This window comes from Callithrix jacchus, chromosome 12, assembly GCF_049354715.1.
Source record: "Callithrix jacchus isolate 240 chromosome 12, calJac240_pri, whole genome shotgun sequence".
In the NCBI taxonomy this organism is placed as follows: Eukaryota; Metazoa; Chordata; class Mammalia; order Primates; family Cebidae; genus Callithrix; species Callithrix jacchus.
This window is the reverse complement of record NC_133513.1, coordinates 2,425,059-2,443,923: the sequence shown is the minus strand read 5'-3', so window position 1 is coordinate 2,443,923 and position 18,865 is coordinate 2,425,059. Positions and strand designations below refer to the sequence as shown.

At 53.4% G+C, this 18,865-nt stretch overlaps 3 protein-coding genes and 1 pseudogene across 6 annotated transcripts in view; 1 reads left to right on the top strand and 3 right to left on the bottom strand.

Annotated features, from left to right (window-relative positions):
* The window catches only part of NPRL3 (NPR3 like, GATOR1 complex subunit), a 95,129-nt gene that overhangs the window by 15,945 nt on the left and 60,319 nt on the right, over positions 1–18,865 (top strand). The window lies entirely within an intron of this gene.
* On the bottom strand, positions 1,958–2,733 carry HBM (hemoglobin subunit mu). Its single transcript, XM_002755722.6, has 3 exons — positions 2,622–2,733; positions 2,249–2,453; positions 1,958–2,140 (listed from the first exon to the last, which is right to left on the bottom strand). The coding sequence occupies exons 1-3, from the start codon at positions 2,711–2,713 to the stop codon at positions 2,012–2,014; spliced, it is 426 nt and encodes a 141-aa protein (XP_002755768.1). The 5' UTR covers positions 2,714–2,733; the 3' UTR covers positions 1,958–2,011.
* Positions 3,456–4,889, bottom strand: HBZ (hemoglobin subunit zeta). The gene is made up of 3 exons (XM_035266306.3): positions 4,743–4,889; positions 3,796–4,000; positions 3,456–3,678 (listed from the first exon to the last, which is right to left on the bottom strand). Exons 1-3 carry the CDS (start codon positions 4,835–4,837, stop codon positions 3,550–3,552), a joined length of 429 nt encoding a protein of 142 aa, XP_035122197.1. The 5' UTR covers positions 4,838–4,889; the 3' UTR covers positions 3,456–3,549.
* Positions 16,490–17,724, bottom strand: LOC100399477 (glyceraldehyde-3-phosphate dehydrogenase pseudogene; annotated as a pseudogene). The gene has a single exon (XR_013524480.1). The product of XR_013524480.1 is annotated as a glyceraldehyde-3-phosphate dehydrogenase pseudogene (transcript).

Here is an 18,865-nt window from a genome sequence, read left to right as displayed (position 1 = left end):
GGAAGTGGAGGGTGGGGCAGTGAGCTGGGGGCTCGGGGCTGGGCACACGGTGAGCTCTGAATGCACCATAGGAAGTGCAGGAGAAGCACAGGAGCAAGGCCGCAAGGTGCCCTGCTGAAGAGTCTCCCCAGGTGCAGGCCACAGGCTGTGAGCGTCGCAGCCCCTTCCTCCTTCCCGGCTGACTGGGCTGCTCTCAGAGGATAACCAGGACAGAGGAAGCATGGGTGGGGCCCGCACCCTCACTCCAGCCACCTACTCTTTGGCAGGAGGGGGTGGGAATGAGAGAAATGTTCTGGCATCTGCCCCTGCATGGGAACAGCCTGTTTTGCTGGTTTGTTCCTCTGGGTTTTGCTTTGGTGTAGAGTGTTTGTTTAACTGGGTTCAATCAGGGAGATTTCAAAGGAGGGTGGTCATGCTAGGACTCCCTGAGAGGAGCCCTGGATGCCCCGTCTCCTCCCCAGCTCCTGAGCCAGTGCCTGCAGTCCTGGCACCTCCCAGGGTAGGGGCTGGTTTACCACTTCTCTGGAGCAGGCCCACCTCAGCTTCCCAAACAAAACAAAACAACACAAAAACCCAGTTAGGGGATGTGGATAACACGGGGTCAAGTTCCCCAAACTACCAAGCTGAAGTTCCCAGGCTGTGCAGGGTAACAGGTCCCTGGCAGTGACTGCTGGGGTGAGTTTGGCTGACTCACCGTCCGGGCTCAGCTTCCAGCATCTCTCTTCAGATCTAGGGGCTGACTACCAGGTTGGACCTGGTTGCCAGGCCTGGTTCAGCGCTCCCCACACAGAACCAGGATTGCCAACCCAGAGCCAACCCTATTCAGGATGTGGGCACCTCCAGGGTCCCACTCTTTCCTCAGCCCCAGTTCTTTGTCTGAAAAGCCTGGGGTGGAGCCCTAAGATTACCTTCCCTGTCCTGGGGAGGGGGAAGAGGGAACCTGGGGAAGGAGTGCCTTGGCCTGGGCACCTGCAGAGACTGAGACCAGGCAGCTGGGGCTGGGTGGAGGGGAGGGGTGGCAACGAGCCTGCAGGCACTCACCCTGTGTTATGTTTTCAAAAACTGTTTCAAAGATCTCGTGAGTTGGGCGTTGTTTTTCTGTTTGGTGGGTAAAGGCCAGAGAGCTCTGGGACATGCCCAGGGTCGTACACCTTGTCAATGAGAAGGCTGCAAACCTTAACCTGCTCTGTCTGCCAAATTGTGGCCAATGGGGACTTCCTCTCCACCTCACCCCTATGGCTGGAGGGTCACTGTGAGGCCTAACCAGCCCAGCATAGGTTTGCAACCGAGGAAGTGTCCTTGGGGGAAGGAAAGGGAAAGGAACAGTGAGGTCTCCAGAGCCCTCTGTTCGGGGCAAACTCTGGTTGGCCCTAATTAGGCTGCACATTTGGCTCTGGGACCTCAGTTTCTGCATCTCTTTGCAAAAAGGGGCCAGGATTAGCATATGCAGGTCCCAGCAGGAAGTGGGGATGGAGAGAGAATGCATGAATGAATGAATGAATGTGTGAATGGGGAAGTGCTTTGCGAACAGTATGGTGGGAAGCCGGAATCGAGAGTTGAAATCGAAGACCCTCCCTTATGTGGCTCCTCCCACACACATCACAATGTTCCCTCTGCCCCACTGCACTCCCGCCGTGGGAGGACAAACTTCTGCGTGATGGTGTTGGGGGTGGGTGGCATTTGAGAGTTCTAGGAGGCTCCTGTAGGTCCTCGAGCTTCCCCGCCCAGCAACAGTGACCTCACTTTACCAGGTCCCCAAAGACCACACAGGCATAGCCAGGAGGCTCCTGTAGGTCCTCGAGCTTCCCTGCCCAGCAACAGTGACCTCACTTTACCAGGTCCCCAAAGACCACACAGGCATAGCCAGGAGGCTCCTGTAGGTCCTCGAGCTTCCCTGCCCAGCAACAGTGACCTCACTTTACCAGGTCCCCAAAGACCACACAGGCATAGCCAGATGTTTGGGACGTCTGTTTATTGAAAGGCGGAGACCAAGGCCTGCACCGCGCAGGACTCAGCGGTACTTTTCGGTCAACACCACGGCCACACCAGTCAGGAACTTGTCCCACGCTGCCTGCATTTCCACGGTGAACTCGTCCTGCAGGTGGGAGGCCAGCACGACCTGGAAACACTGGATTAGCAGCTGCGGGAGAAGGGGCAAGTGAGACGGGGTCTGTCCCGCCAGGACCCCCAGAGCCCCCCCCATCCCCGGCTTCGCTCTGCACCATTGCCCCGGCCGGAGAGGGCTCACCGGAAAGTTGGCTGGGTCCACGCGCAGCACGAGCGCGTGCAGGTCCGCCAGCGGGCTTAGCGCGGCACGCAGGTCGTCCATGTGCTGCACCGCTGCGCCCACCGCTGCCAGCATGCGCTGCCCGTGGCTCAGCAGCTGCGTCGCGTCCTGACAGGCACTCAGGTGCGGGAAGTAGCCCTTGGTGCTGGGGTACACCGTGAAGAGCCTGCAAGACCAGGTCGGTTACTGGGGAGGACGGCTGCGTGGGGTGTCAAGAGCGCCCGCACCGCCCAGGGCCTCAGGGATCCTCACCCGAGGGATCTTGAATGGGCTTCGGGGCCCACGTGCCCAACACCCTCATCTGCACCTTCCCGGTGACCCCGCCTTTACCCACCTGAGGAGCAGCTCCGCCCCAAATTGCGCCTCGTGTCCCGCGATCAGGTCCCAGACCTGCGTGATTTGGGCGCGCTCCTGGGCGCTGAGCATGGCGCCGCCTGACTAGTTCTGGGGGCCGGGCCCGCCGCCCTGACTTCCTTATAGGGCCTCCAGGCACCCCGCCCGTCCTTATCGGCCCGAGTGCGGCGGGAACGCGGGGACCCTGGGCCCATGCGGAGGAACGTAGCCAGCCCGGGTTCCCGCCGACGTGGAGGCCTCGCCCTCCTGGATCCCAGGGTTTCTGGCACTGACTCATGCTGCTGTACGTGTGCACCTTTCCTGCAGTCTTTAGGGGCGTCTGTAATTACTCCCCTCGGGCAAAGTTACTGCTATGCAGGAGGAACCCGAGAGTGAGCACGGGGCAGGAATCCCCCCATTCTCTTAGGAGTCGGGTAGGGAGGGGCCAGCCTCAGGGACCCCCGCAGCTGCCGGAGTCCCGGGATTAGGGCATGTGGCTTTGCGGAAAAGTTCCCTGAGTTCCCACGCACTCCCGACACGCTAAGTGAAGTGCCAATCTTGGGGCGATTTGAGAAGCCTCGAGACGCACAAACGCCCGTCGGACCCGAGAACCCCAGGAGACGCCGTGGGCCGGCCCGGGACTGCGGGGCTCCTCCCGGGCTGCAGCTCCGGTGCTCCGGGGCGAGAACCTCCCCACAGCACCCACCCCCAGATGACCTCTAGGCCGCGAAGACGGCGGGGATGACCGAGTTCCTGCGAAACCCCCCGGACCCGTCACTCAGCTTCTCCCCTCCTTCCCTCCAAAACTGAGAACACACAGCCCAGGTCGGTCCTTCCTCATCCGTTTATTGGAGTCAGGGGAGGAACTGCAGGAGGGTGAAGGACAGGGGAGGGGACACAGCCGGTCCTGGCGGTCGCGGAGGCGGCGCTCAGCGGTACTTCTCGGTCAGGACAGAGGATACGACCGACAGGAACTTGTCCCAGGCGGCGTGGGCCTCGGCGGTGAAGTCGGCGGGGAAGCGCGCGGCCAGGGTGACCAGCAGACAGTGGGACAGGAGCTGGGGGCGGGGCCGCTCTGTGAGGGGTGGGGCCTGGAGCGGGCCCCGCCCCAAACCCCGCCTCCATCCAGCCCCGCCCCGCCCCGCCCCAGCCCCGCCCCGCCCCGCCCCGCGCACCTTGAAGTTGACCGGGTCCACGCGCAGGATGTAGGCGTGCAGCTCGCTCAGCTTGGACAGGGCGGCCCCGATGTTGTCGATGCTCTTCGCCGCGTCGCCCACGGCGGCCACCACCTTGGAGCCGTGCGCGCGCAGCTGCGCCGACCCCGGGTGCAGGTCGAAGTGCGGGAAGTAGGTCTTGGTCTGCGGGTAGCTGAGGAAGAGCCTGGCGCGCGGGGCGGGCGTCGTGAGTTCCCGGCAGCGCCGCCTCCCGCCACGGCCCACGCGCCCTGCGGCCCTCTCCGAGCTCCAGGACCCGACGGCGACCTCGCAGCAGGCCCCAGCCCCTCCTCGCGGTGCCCACGTGCCCAGGCAGCTGCCCCTCCGAGGCTGCCCTGAGCCGGAGACCCCGAGGCCGCTGCGGCTCCCGGCTGGTCGCTGCTTCCCACGGGTTCTGTGCGGCCTGGTCCCCAAATCCACCGCCCTCCGCCTGGTGGGGCCTCCGGCGCTCCACCCTCTCCTCTGGTCACAGGGCCTCCTTGCCAGTCCTGGACCGGGTCACCCGCCACCCCTTCTGCAGGCTCCTGACCTCCCAGCAGTGTTCCAGGGAAGGAAAAGCTCCCTGGCCCCTCCCAGGGGTTCAGATGCTGGGACTTTAGAGGCTGTACCTAGAGTGAGATTTTTCACCCTCGGCTCCTCAGAACCTGGGCCTGTGCCCCAGGCCTCAGCCAGCCCAGATGCCTGTGCGATTCCTAATCGTACCGTCTTCACCCTGCTCTCCTCACTGACAGGGAAGGCTATCTGTCCCACTGTCCCCTCCCCGATGTCCCTTCCTCACTGTCCCCTCTGCACTGTCCCCTCCCCACTATTCCCTCCCCAAGTCCCCCCCAGGGTCCCCTCCTCACTGCCCCACTCACAGGCCTGGCCTCCCTCTGGTCCCTCTTGGCAGTCCCCTGTGTGACACTCACCTCTCCAGAGTCTCGGTGCCGATGGTGTCGGCCTGCGTGGAGATCTTGGCCCACATGGACACAATGATGGTCCTCTCAGTCTTGGTCAGAGACATGGCGGCAGGGTGGGCGGCTGCACTGCTGTCGGGCCTGCTCAGGACTGGCCTTGGTGGTGCTCAGCCCCCGGGTCCCCTTATATGCAGGGAGCTGGGCCCAGCCAGGCTGTGGCCATTGGTCAGGTGAGGGGAGGGGGCTGCAGGGGTGGGGTTTCTTATCAGATGGAGTGACAAAGGGCCCCTCAGGGCTCGGTGGGACTGGGTTTTGGGGGCTATCATTCCTGCTCCTCTCCTGTGGCCTTAGAGGGGGTGTTGGGCAGAGTCTGACCAGACTCTAGGAGAGATAGGGGCCCCACCCTCCCAGGAGGTCAGTCCTGCATTTGCAGTCCAGTCCTGCACCGTCCTTATCCATTTCAGAATGACCACTTGGGGGAGACCAGAGGAGCAGGGCTCAGCAAGCAGCCTCCTGGGAACGTGCCTGTGGTTTGCTAACATGTTCCTCAAGCAGCCCTGCCCAGCCACACGGCAGTCCGTCCCCTTCCCCTCTGTCTCTGTGATTCCTGGGTTTCCTCCAAGAAAGCAAGAGTTCCGTCCACCTGGCCCTGAGGGGAGATGTACTGAGTCTATCCCCTGACCAGCAGGCGGAGGCAGCAGGTCCAGGGAGAAAGTTGAATGCATCTAGTATCATGTGCTAATAGGGAGTGCGATATTGCTTTCCACATTAGTTATGGGAATGTAATGAGGCAAATATTCCTTCTAATTTTTTTTAGATAGAATCTTGCTTTGTTGCCCAGGCTGGAGTGCAATGGCACAATCTCAGCTCACTGAAACCTCTGACTCCCTGTTTCAAGCCATTCTTCCACCTCAGCCTCCCGAGTAGCTGGGATTACATTGCCTGCCACTGTACCCGGCTATTTTTTGTATTTTTAATAGAGACAGGGTTTCACCATCTTGGCCAGGCTGGTCTTGAACTTCTGACCTCGTGATCCACCTGCCTCGGCCTCCCAAAGTGCTGGGATTACAGGCATGAGCCACCACATCCAGCCAGCAAAAGTTTTAATGAAGTCCAGTTTATCAAAAAATGTTAAATGAATCTTACTTAGTGCCATGCCTAGGAACTCTCTGCCTAACCATAGAACTCAAAGATTTTCACCTATGTTTTCTCCTAAAGTTGTGTAGTTTGTGTTTATATTGAGCCATACAATGCATTTTGAGATGATGTTTGCCTAAGGTGTGAAGGGCAGGTCCAGGTTCTTCTCTTTGCTTGTATTTTTACCTACGGATGTCCAATTGCTCTAGAAAACACTGTACTCGATGTTTTACTCGTGTAAGGGAACTCATTCTTCCATGGCTGAGATGTGAGATGATGAGATCGGCAGGGGTTGAGGGCAACAGCAACCTTTGATGCCCTCTGGGCTTAGCTGATGGGAGACTCTCCTTCCAGGCTTCCAGGAAGTCCCTTCCAGCACTGCCCGGTCCTCCTTGCTGGTCCATTTCAACTATTTGTTGAAAAGGTTATACTCTTTCTGTTCAGTTGGCTTCTCACACTTATTATATAAAAAATGAATGGGGCATAGGTTTGTGGGTCAATTTCCAGACTCTATTCTGCTTCATTGATCTATGTGTCTATCTTTACCAGAATCACACTGTCTTGATTAGTATAGCTCTATGATGATTTTTTTTCTCTTTTTATTAATTTATTTTGACCTGGAGTCTCACTCCGTTGCCCAGGCTAGAGTGCAGTGGCAAGATCTCGGTTGACTGCAACTTCTGTCTCCCGGTTTCCAGAGATTCTCCTGCCTCAGCCTCCTGAGTAGCTGGGATTACAGGCACGCACCACCATGCCCAGCTAATTTTTGTATTTTTAGTAGAGACGGGGTTTCACCATGTTGAGCAGGATGGTCTCGATCTCTTGACCTCGTGATCCACCCGCCTCGGCCTCCCAAAGTGCTGGGGTTACAGGCGTGAGCCACTGCGCCCGGCCTCTTCACCTATCTGTATGAATTTTAGAGCTAGCTAAAGAGTTATCTGCTCAAAATCCTGCTAGAATTTTGATGCAATCAAAGGCAAATATTTTCTGTAAGGAGAGGTTTGTGTTGTCTTGTTTTCCCTGTTATGAGAGCTTGGACCACAGGCATTTTTTTTCCCTTTTTCTTTTTTTCTTTCTCTTTTTAATGGAGTCCGGCTGGCTCTGTTGCCCAGGTTAGAGTGCAGTGGCACAATCTCAGCTCACTGCAACTTCTGACTCCTGGGTTCAAGCGATTCTCCTGTCTCAACCTCCTGAGTAGCTGGGATTACAGGAGCATGCCACCATACCTGGCTGATTTGTGTAATTTTAGTAGAGAGTTTCACCTTGTTTGCCAGGCTGCTCTTGAACTCCTGACCTCAAGTGATCTGCCCACCTCAGCTTCCCAAAGTGTGGGATCACAAGCATGAATCACTGTGCCTGGCCAATCACAGACTTCCAGTTGAATTTGTCTTAGAGAAAATTGTGTGTCTTAGATAAGCCCTCTGAATTAGAAAGCAAGTATTGAGCACCTTCTGCATGCCAGACACTGTACTCGATGTTTTACTCGTGTAAGGGAACTCATTCTTCCATGGCTGAGATGTGAGATGATGAGATTGGCAGGGGTTGAGGGCAACAGCAACCTTTGATGCCCTCTGGGCTTAGCTGATGGGAGACTCTCCTTCCAGGCTTCCAGGAAGTCCCTTCCAGCACTGCCCGGTCCTCCTTGCTGGTCCGTTCCTTGTGCACATTTCACAGCTGCTCCTCTCCCAGGGGTGTGCCTACCCACTCCGGTCTCACGCCTGGCTTGCTCCCTGTCCTAGGAGGTGCTGCTGCCGACCGTGGGGCCAGCATGTTCTTTCCTCACCTGGGACTTCTTCCAGACTGAGATGAACTGGCCCTCCCTGGTCACCCTTTGCTGTTGCTTGGTTCAGAAGGACACTCGTCACTCCTAGTCCATCTCATCCTGGCACCTAGGGCCACTTTGAGCACATGGGTCCGTGAGGAAGGGGTGTGAATCTGTGCCTTGATAGAAGAGAAGGCAGCAGAGAGAGAGAGCTAGAGACAGATGAATAGACTGGCAGAGAAGACAGAGTGATGGAGGAGGCTGAGGACCAGGTGGAGGGAGAGACACTGAGCAGGAAGGCAGGTCTAGAGGCCGAGCACGGAGAGCATTTGGTCACGTGAAGGGGTCTCAGTGCCTGGGAGAATCCCTCTAGCTGCAGTGTGAGGACCTGGGACCAGAAGGCACTGCAGCGCTGCTCTTCTCCCTAACAGAGGAGAGAAGCAGAGTTGGAGACAGAGTCTCACCATGTTGAAACTGTTTCCAGACTAGCTGATGCCTATGCTTTAAGGCTCCAGAGCCTCCTCTTTGTCTCCTGGAACCACCTGCCCTTCCCATCCTTGGCCCCCACAAGGAGATGAATTGAATCTAAGACTTCTAGACCCTGCAAAGTATCGTTATGGGCAAGCACTTTTTTCCATTTTTCCGTTGTGAAATGTAGCACAAGAAGTACATTATAATTCAATGAATCGTTTGTTTTTGTTTTTGGGACAAGTCTTGCTCTGTCACCAGGAGAGCAGTGGCGCGATCTCGGCTCACTGCAACTTCCGCCTCCTAGAATCACGGGATTCTCCTGCCTCAGCCTCCTGAGTAGTTGGGACGACAGATGCCCACCACCAGGCTAATTTTTGTATTTTTAGTAGAGACGGGGTTTCACTGTTTCTGCCAGGATGTTCTCTCTATCTTGACCTTGGGATCCTCCTGTCTTGGCCTCCCAAAGTGTTGAGATTACAGGCGTGAGCCACCGCACCCAGTCAGTTTAAGGAGTTATTATAAAGTACTAGCACTCCAATCCTCCCCAAAGGTAACCTCCACCTGACTTCTTGCTTTTCAGTACGTTTTTCACTACTCAGATATGCATCTGCAAGCACTTTGGTTGATTTGCCTGCTTTTGACCTTTATATAAATGAAACAATACAGTATGCTCCCATTTGTATCTGTCTCGGTTTTGTTTGTTTGTTTCTTTTGAAACAGGGTCTTGCTCTGTTGCCCAGGCTGGAGTGCAGTGATACGATCATAGCTCATTGCGGCCTCGACCTCCCAGGCTTAGGGGATCCTCCTGCCTCAGCCTCCCAAGTAGCTGGGATCACAGGCACATGCCACCATGCCCAGCTCATTCTTTTATTTTTTGTAGAGATGGTGTTTCGCTGTGATGCTCAGGCTTGTCCCGAACTCCTGGGCTCAAGTGATCCTCCTGCCTTGGTCTCCCAAAGTGCTTGGATTACAGGTGTGAGCCACTGTCGTATGAAATGTTATTTTTTATTTATTGATGAGACAGAGTCTGCTCTGTCACCCAGGCTGGAGTGCAGTGGTGTGATCTTGGCTCACTGCAACCTCTGCCTCCCAGGTTCAAGTGATTCTCCTGCCTCAGCCTCCCGAGTAGCTGGGATTACAGGCACATACCACCATGCCTGGCTAATTTTTGTATGTTTTTTTTTTCAGATGGAGTCTCACTCTATCGCCCAGGCTGGAGGGCAATGGCACAATCTTGGTTCATTGCAACCTCTGCCTCCCAAGTTCAAGCGATTCTCCTGCCTCAGCCTCCCGAATAGCTGGGACTATAGGTGCCCACCACCATGCCCGGCTAATTTTTGTGTTTTTAGTAGAGACGGGGTTTCACAATGTTGGCCAGGCTGGTCTCAAACTCCTGATCTCATGGTCCTCCCACCTCAGCCACCTCGCCCGGCCGATTTTTGTATTTTTACTAGAGATGGGGTTTCACCATGTTGGCAACACTGGTCTTGAACTTCTGATATCAGGAGGTGATTCACCCGCCTTGGCCTCCCTAGGTGCTGGGATTATAAGCATGAGCCACTGCACCTGGACTTTAAAAAATGTTTTTTAATCACCCATCTGCACGCTGAATGCCTGTCTTCTTTTACTCTCTCGTGCTTATCAGACTTACCAGCCACGGTATGGGTGTTCGTCTTCATCGCTGCCTCCATTAATATTTCCTTGCATGAATACACCACAGTTCATTCATTGCACTGGGGCTGCAACTTCGTGTTCTTGAGTTCATCACGCTGCAGTAAACATTCCTCTACATGTCACTTGGTGCCCACATGCCTGAAATTCTATTTTGTACGTACATACCTAGGAGCCAAGTTGCCGGATCATAGGGCATGTGTATTTTCTTTCTTTTAAGATGGAGTCTTACTCTGTTGCCCAGGCTGGAGTGCAGTGGTGCGATCTTGGCTTGCCGCAACCTCTGTCTCCTGGGTCCAAGCGATTCTCCTGCCTCAGTCTCCTGAATAGCTAGGATTACAGGCACATACCACCACGCCCGGCTAATTTTTGTATTTTTAGTAGAGACGGGGTTTCACCATATTGTTCAGGCTGGTCTGGAACTCCTGACCTCGTGATCTACCCACATTGGCCTCCCAAAGTGCTGGGATTACAAGTGTGAGCCACTGTGCTGGGCTGCCATGTGTGTTTTCTTTCTTTCTTCTTTCCTTCCTTCGTTTGTTCCTTCTTTCCTTCCTTCCTTCTCTTTCCTTCCCTCCCTCCCTCTTTCTTTCTTTCTCTTTCTTCCTTTCCCCTGTTCCCCTTCCCCTTCCCTTCTTGACAGAGTTTCATTCTTGTGGTCCAGGCTGGACTGCAGTGGCATGGTCTCAGCTCACTGCAACCTCTGCCTTCCAGGTGCAAGCCATTCTCCTGCCTCAGCCTCCAAGTAGCTGGGATTACAGGTACACGCCACCACACCTGGCTAATTTTGTATTTTTTTTTTTTTTTTTGAGATGAAGTTTCACTCTTGTTACCCAGGCTGGAGTGGAATGGCGCGACCTCGGCTCACCGCAACCTCCGCCTCCTGGGCTCAGGCAATTCTCCTGCCTCAGCCTCCCGAGTAGCTGGGATTACAGGCACGCGCCACCGTGCCCAGCTAATTTTTTTTTTATATTTTTAGTAGAGACGGGGTTTCACCATGTTGACCAGGATGGTCTCGATCTCTTGACCTCGTGATCCACCCGCCTCAGCCTCCCAAAGTGCTGGGATTACAGGCGTGAGCCACCGCGCCCGGCCAGGTCTCTGTTCTTATAAAGCCACCAGGCCCACTCCCATGACCACTCATTAATCTACTCATGAGGGCAGGACCCTCACCATCGAATCCACTTAGCCCAAAGGCCCCACCTTTCAATGCTGCCACACTGGAGATTAAGTCTCAGCAAGGGGGGCCACGGTGGCTCCGGCCAGTTGTCCTAGTGCTTGAGGAGGCGAGGCCATGAGTTCAAGGCCAACCTGAGCAATGTTACATGCTCTCATTGATTGACAAAAAAAGAAAAAAAAAAAAGGTTTCAGCAAGACAAACTTTCAAAGCATAGTAGTGAAACTCCTGGTCTTCTCACGTTCTCGCCTTTTTGACGGGTGTGTGATTTTTGGTGAGCGTGTAGTGGTTTCTCGAATGGTCTTAATTTACATTTTCCTGACAATTAGTGAGGTCCATATTCACTGGCCATTTGGGTTTCCTCTTGTATCTCAGTCATGGCCACTTTCCCACTGTGTCGCCAGTCACTGGTTTGTAGAAATTTCAAAAACATTCTGGATAGAATTCCTTTGTCAGGGCCGGGCGCCGTGGCTCACACCTGTAATCCCGGCACTTTGGGAGGCCGAGGCCGGAGTATCACGAGGTCAAGAGATCGAGACCATCCTGACCAACTTGCTGAAACCCTGTGTCTACTAAAAATACAAAAATTAGCCTGGTGTGGTGGCGGGCACCTGTAATCCTATAGGCTGAGACAGGAGAATAACTTGAACCCGGGAGGTGGAGGTTGCAGTGAGCCGAGATTGCGCCACTGCACTCCAGCCTGGGCCACATCTCAAAAAAAAAAAAAAAAGAATTTGTCAGTTTGATGTGTTACATCGTCCCCAACTCTGCATCTTAATGATACTTTAGTTAAACAAAAGTTTATAATTTTAATGCAGTCAAACTAGTGACTTTAAAAATACAATTAAAAAATGTTATGCCCTTCCATTCCCAATAGCTGAACGGTGGAAACAACCCACATGCCCATCGCTGGATGAATAGATAAGCAACTTGTGATTTCCGTACAGTGAACGATTATTCAGCCATAAAAATGAAGTACTGATGTGACGACATGGATGAGCCTTTAACCACCGTACTAAGTGAAGGAAGTCAAACACAAGAGGCTGAGTGCTGTGTGGAAACTGGGGGCTTTTTGGGTGTGGTGGCTCATGCCTGTAATCCCAGCACTTTGGGAGGCTAACATGGGTGGATCAGAAGGTCAGGAGTTCAAGACTAGCCTGGGCAAGATAGCAAAACCCCGTCTCTACTAGAAATGTAAAAATTAGCTGGGCGTCATGGCAGACGCCCGTTATCCCAGCTACTCGGGAGGCTGAGATAGGAGGATCGCTTGAACTCGGGCAGCAGAGATTGCAGTGAGCTGAGATCTTGCCACTGGAAGCCTGGGTGATAGAGTGAGGCTCTAACTAAAATAAATAAATAAATATTGTGGGGTTTAGATAAGCCTTTTTTTTTTTTTTGAGACGGAGTTTTGCTCTTGTTACCCAGGCTGGAGTGCAATGGCGCGATCTCGGCTCACCGCAACCTCCGCCTCCCGGGTTCAAGAGATTCTCCTGCCTCGGCCTCCCGAGTAGCTGGGATTACAGGCATGCGCCACCACACCCAGCTAATTTTTGTATTTTTGGTAGAGACGGGGTTTCGCCATGTTGGCCAGGCTAGTCTGAAACTCCTGACCTCAAATGATTCACTCACCTCAGCCTCCCAAAGTTCTGGGATTACAGGTGTGAGCCACAGTGTGTGGCCACTAGGCCACATTTCTAAAAGCTTTACTGTGTGGCCTTCTTCGTTTGGCGACAGTTCACTTCGAATTGACTGTGTTGAGGGGAGTCCGTGTCTGCTTGGCTGACATTTGTCGAGCGCTTTCTGAGTTCTGCACGTGGCACCAACAGTCTTCATTCTGGGTGTTTGACCGGAATAATGATAATAAATGATAAATGATAAATGATGATAATAAACCCTGTGAGGGAGGGTAGCTGGACTATGGCACGTGCCAATGTGCCTGGCTAATTTTTGCACTTTATTTTATTTTATTTTATTTTGAGGCAGAGTCTCACTGTGTCACCCAGGCTGCAGTGCAGTGGCACGATCTCGGCTCACTGCAACCTCCGCCTCCCGGGTTCCAGGAGTTCTCCTGCCTCAGCCTCCTGAGTAGCTGGGACTACAGGTGAATGCCACCATGCCCAGCTAATTTTTGTATTTTTAGTAGAGATGGGCTTTCACCATGTTGGTCAGGCTGGTCTTGAACTCCTGGCCTCATGATCTGCCCGTCTCGGCCTCCCAAAGTGCTGCGATTACAAGCGTTAGCCGTGATGTCTGGCCAAAGTTTTGTATTTTTAGTAGAGACGGGGTCTTGCCATGTGGCCCAGGCTGGCCTCAAACTCCTGAGCTCAAGAGATCCACCCACCTCAGCCTCCCGAAAAGCCTGGGATTAACAGGTGTGAGCCACTGCACCTGGCCATCATAACCTTTGGAAAGATGAGGATACGGAAGTGCCAGGAAGTTATGAAACATGTCCTAGGCTTCCATGGAGCAGAAAAGAAGCGCTGAAGGTTTGTGTGGGCTGGGAGGCCAGCAGGGGCTGGGGCTGGGGCATGTGCCTTCTTGTCCCTGGGTCTTGGTTTGAGCCTGAGCCTGTGCAGTGTGTCTAGGATGCTGGTACCCACTAGTCTCTGGCCTGTATTCCAAGCTTCAGGCATGTTCTGTGCCTGAGCAGCTGAGGCTGAACTCAGAGGGTGTCTGGTCACTTACATTCCACGGGACACTCAGCAGAATGCCGGGCTGAGCATCTGCACACCCTCCAGTGAGAGTGGACCTTCAGCGACCCTGGGCAGGCTAATTTGCCGTGTGAGTCCTAGTTTCACTGTTTTAATCTCTTCGATGGGGATGAGACCAGCCCCCACCTCACTGCTGGGAGGGTGCCCAGGAACTTGCAGCATGAATTTTAAATTATTTTTGTTACTATTGTGCATGAGTGGGTCTCCCTGCTGGGGTAGTAACACTCAGCTGAGAAGGTGGAGGTGGCCAGGCAAGTCCCAGATAGCGTCCGTGAACCCCACCCGGTCCTCCTGCATATGGTGGTGGCCCTTTGAGGCCCAGACCAAGTGGCACGACTGATAAGGCCTCCTGTCTGCTAAGGGCAGGCCCAGGCTGGGAGGAAGGGTCGGGGGTTTCAGTTTCCAGAAATCTACTTACTCAAAAAAGCAGGTTATGAAACAGTTATTTCATTTTAAGTGAGGAGGACTTAGAGGTGTGGGGTCTTATCACAGACGAGTCTGAGGATGTCTCCTGAAGCAAGTGGGGGTTGGCCCTGGCACTTCATTGTCCAGGAGACACTGGGAAAGCTTAGAGTTGGGACTCACTGAGGAAGGGACCATGTGCTCTGAGCCCTGTTACTGGTGAGGAAACTAATGTCCGAAGCGGTGCCCACTGACCCTCGGGACAGGGTGTGACAGGGTGTCACAATGAAGTCTCATTCTACAACTGCCCATGAAGTGCCAACATGGACTCTGAAGTGCTGCCCATGAGAGCAGGACTGGGATGGAGTGCTGCTCTCTGGACAGCCCTGTGCAGGCAGGGACACACCCAGGATCTCCGTGGGCTGTGGGCATGGTGAGCTCCCTGTGCTTTTACCAGTTCCAGCACTTGCTATTATTACTATTTTCTTTATTTTTCTTTTTTTTTTAAATAGAGATGGGGTGTCACCATGTTGGCCAGGCTGGTCTCGAACTCCTGACCTCAGGTGATACATCCATCTTGGCCTCCCAAAGTGTTGGGATTACAGGCATGAGCCACCGTGCCTGGCCTGACTACTATAGTCTAAATAACAATGAGTGTCAGAATTACTGGCAGGAGGCCAGTCTGGAGCTTCAAGGTTCTGCCCATTGGGGCAGCAGCACAGTTAGGTCAGAAAAGGGAGGCCTGAGTCACAGTTCTGGTCCCTTCGTCTGGTGGCACCCTGACTCCCAGTGTCTCTGTAAGGAGGCCTCCAGTACCATCAGCAGCCATTTCCCTGGGTTCCCCCACCCCCATCTGTCCCAGCTCACCCTTCCGGCCTCAAGCCCTGCTCCTGCACTCTCATCTCCATTCCGGCGGTACTCCTGGGAAGCGTGGGAGACCTCATAAGCCTTTTGATTATACATAGAACCAAAACAGGCATGACTGGGTTAAAGGCTTGCGAAATCTGTAACAGAGAGAATCTATTCCTTACAACACAGCCAAACCAGCAAAGAACAGACAACCTACAAAGAAAACAAGAAGGCAATTCTCAGACACTGTAAGTAATCAGGTGACGCGGCTCTCTCTCTGTTCATCAGAGAAACGCAACATAGAGGAAGATGTCATTTTCCGTTCTTGGAATTTCAGAAAAAAAAAAACCTTATGCAGCCTGTGCAGGAAAATGCATCTGTTGGTAGTGCTGAGACCTTTCAAACGCACGCACTCTTCACCCTGGTGAGTCGAATCCACATATCTGTTCTGTCAAATGCACGTTTGTGTCAGTGTTCGTGCAAGAGGGCTACTCGGAACACTGAAAATGCTCACCCCTCGGTCACGTGGTTAGGGTCTCATGCATTTGATATGCGTTCGAAAGTTCCGGAAGTCGCTATAGAAGACCTTTACCTTCAGTCTCTTTCTGGGGAAGCCTGGGATAGGGAGGGTGGGGAGATTTTTTTTTTTAAAAACAACGTTATTGAGATATAATTGACACACCATAAAGCTTATCCACTTGAAGTATACACTTCTGTGTCTTTTAGTATATTCACAGAGCTGTGTGACCATTACCACAGTCAACGTTAGGACATTTTCATCACCCGCCTTCAAAAAGCCCATAGCCATTATCAATTGCTCCTTATTTCACCTCACCCCTGGCAGCCCTAGGCAGCCATTCATCTTTCTGTCTCTATGGATTTGCCTATTCTGGGCATCTTACATAAATAGAATCATATATTAGTATGTCTTCGAGATTGATTCATGTGCCAGTACTTCATTCCATTTCATGGCTGAGCAGCATTCTATCGTATGAGCTATACCAGAGTTTATTCACCCCTTCATAAACATACCCTCGGTTTGCTTCCACTTTGGGCTTTTATGAATAATATTACTAAGAACACACATGCTTTTATGTGGACATATGCTTTCTTTTCTTTTTTTTTCTGAGCCGGAGTCTTGCTCTGTCGCCCAGGCTGGAGTGCAGTGGCACAATATCAGCTCACTGCAACCTCTGCCTCCTGGGTTCAAGCGATTCTCCTGACTCGGCCTCCCTAGTAGCTGGGACCATAGGCGCGTGCCACCACACCCAGCTACTTCTGTGTATTTTTAGTAGAGACGGGGTTTCACCGTGTCAGCCAGGATGGTCTCAATCTCCTGACCTCATGATCCACCCACCTCGGCCTCTCAAAGTGGTGGGATGACAGGCGTGGGCCACCGCGCCCGGCTTGGACACATGCTTTCATTTCTCTTGGCTACATATCTAGAAGGAGGACTTGCTGAGTGCTGTGTTAGCTCTAATTTTTCAGGAACTGCCAGTCTGTTTTCCACAGCGTCTGCAGCATCTCACATTCCCACCAACAGGAGAGAGATTCCCATTTCTCCCCACCCCTGCTGAGGTTTATTTTGTCTTTTTTTTTTTTTTTTTTTTGGCTGAGCACAGGGGACTTTATTGATGGTACACGACAAGGTGGGGCTCCCTAGGCCCCTCCCTCTTCAAGGGGTCTGCATGGAAACTGTGAGGAGGGGCAATTCGGTGTGGTGAGGGACTCAGTGTGGCAGGGACTCCCCAGGAGTGAGGGCCTCTTTTCCTCTCGTGCTCTCGCTGGGGCTGGTGGTCCAGGGGTCTCACTCCTTGGAGGCCATGTGGGACATAAGGTCCACCACCCTGCTGCTGTAGCCAAATTCCTTGTCATACCAGGAAATGAGCTCGACCAAGTGATCACTGAGGGCAGTGCCAGCCCCAGCATCGAAGGTGGAAGAATGGGTGTCGCTGTTGAAGTCAGAGGACACCACCTGGTGCTCAGTGTAGCCCAGGATGCCCTTGAGGGGCCCTCCGACGCCTGCTTCAACACCTTCTTGATGTCATCATATTTGGCAGGTTTTTCCAGGCGGCAGGTCGGGTCCACCACTGACACGTTGGCACTGGGGACACGGAAGGCCGTGCCAGTGAGCTTCCCGTTCAGCTCAGGGATGACTTTGCCCACGGCCTTGGCAGCGCCAGTAGAGGCAGGGATGATGTTCTGGAGAGCCCCACGGCCATCACGCCACAGTTTCCCGGAGGGGCCGTCCACGGTCTTCTGGGTGGCAGTGATGGCGTGGACGGTGGTCACGAGTCCTTCCACGATACCAAAGTTGTCATGGATGACCTTGGCCAGGGGCACTAAGCAGTTGGTGGTGCAGGAGGCGTTGCTGATGATCTTGAGGCTGTTGTCCTACTTCTCATGGTTCACGCCCATCACGAACATGGGGGCATGAGCAGAGGGGGCAGATATGATGACCCTTTTGGCTCCCCCCTGCAAGTGAGCTCCAGCCTTCTCCATGGTGGTGAAGACGCCAGTGGACTCCACCACATACTCAGTGCCAGCATCGCCCCACTTGATTTTGGAGGGATCTCGCTCCTGGAAGATGGCGATGGGATTTCCATTGATGACAAGCTTCCCGTTCTCAGCCTTGACAGTGCCGTGGAATTTGCCATGGGTGGAATCATACTGGAACATGTAGACCATATAGTTGAGGTCAATGAAGGGATCATTGATGGCGACGACATCCACTTTACCAGAGTTAAAAGCAGCTCAATACGACCAAATCCGTTGACTCCGACCTTCACCTTCCCCATGGTGTCTCAGGGATGTGGCTGGTGACGGGAGACAAGATGCGGCTGTCTGTCGAACAGGAGGAGCAGAGAGCCTATTTTGTCTTTTTGATTATAGCCATCATAGGAGGTGTGATGTGGCATCCATTTGTAGTTTTGATTTGCATCTCCCTAACGCCTAATAATGTTGAGCATTTTTTTTTTTCTTTTTTTGAGACGGAGTTTCACTCTTGTTACCCAGGCTGGAGTGCAATGGCTCGATCTCGGCTCACCGCAACCTCCGCCTCCTGGGTTCAGGCAATTCTCCTGCCTCAGCCTCCTGAGTAGCTGGGATTACAGGCACGCGCCACCATGCCCAGCTAATTTTTTGTATTTTTAGTAAAGACGAGGTTTCACCATGTTGACCAGGATGGTCTCGATCTCTTGACCTCGTGATCCACCCGCCTCGGCCTCCCAAAGTGCTGGGATTACAGGCACGCGCCACCAAGCCCAGCTAATTTTTTGTATTTTTAGTAAAGACGAGGTTTCACCATGTTGACCAGGATGGTCTCGATCTCTTGACCTCGTGATCCACCCGCCTCGGCCTCCCAAAGTGCTGGGATTACAGGCACGCGCCACCATGCCCAGCTAATTTTTTGTATTTTTAGTAGAGACACGGTTTCACCATGTTGACCAGGATGGTCTCGATCTCTTGACCTCGTGATCCACCCGCCTCGGCCTCCCAAAGTGCTGGGATTACAGGCACGCGCCACCATGCCCAGCTAATTTTTGTATTTTTAGTAGAGACACGGTTTCACCATGTTGACCAGGATGGTCTCGATCTCTTGACCTCGTGATCCACCCGCCTCGGCCTCCCAAAGTGCTGGGATTACAGGCACGCGCCACCAAGCCCAGCTAATTTTTTGTATTTTTAGTAGAGACGGGATTTCACCATGTTGACCAGGATGGTCTCGATCTCTTGACCTCGTGATCCACCCGCCTCGGCCTCCCAAAGTGCTGGGATTACAGGCGTGAGCCACCGCGCCCGGCCTAATGCTGAGCATTTTTTATTCCTATCGATGGTCTCTTTACTGTTGAGTTGTAGTTTCCTATATTCTAGATACAATTCCTTATCAGATCATGCGACTTAACACGTACTTTCTTGTTCTGTGGGTGGATTGCTCATTTTTTTGGCGTCCTTT

Excerpts from the sequence above, each read along its gene's own strand:
- HBM (XM_002755722.6), bottom strand. The coding sequence starts at position 2,713 with ATGCTCAGCGCCCAGGAGCGCGCCCAAATCACGCAGGTCTGGGACCTG. Across the intron at positions 2,454-2,621 it reads GGGGCGGAGCTGCTCCTCAG|GCTCTTCACGGTGTACCCCA; the intron begins GTGGGTAAAGGC and ends CTGGTCTTGCAG. Across the intron at positions 2,141-2,248 it reads TGGACCCAGCCAACTTTCCG|CTGCTAATCCAGTGTTTCCA; the intron begins GTGAGCCCTCTC and ends CTTCTCCCGCAG.
- HBZ (XM_035266306.3), bottom strand. The coding sequence starts at position 4,837 with ATGTCTCTGACCAAGACTGAGAGGACCATCATTGTGTCCATGTGGGCC. Across the intron at positions 4,001-4,742 it reads GGCACCGAGACTCTGGAGAG|GCTCTTCCTCAGCTACCCGC; the intron begins GTGAGTGTCACA and ends CCCGCGCGCCAG. Across the intron at positions 3,679-3,795 it reads TGGACCCGGTCAACTTCAAG|CTCCTGTCCCACTGTCTGCT; the intron begins GTGCGCGGGGCG and ends CCCCGCCCCCAG.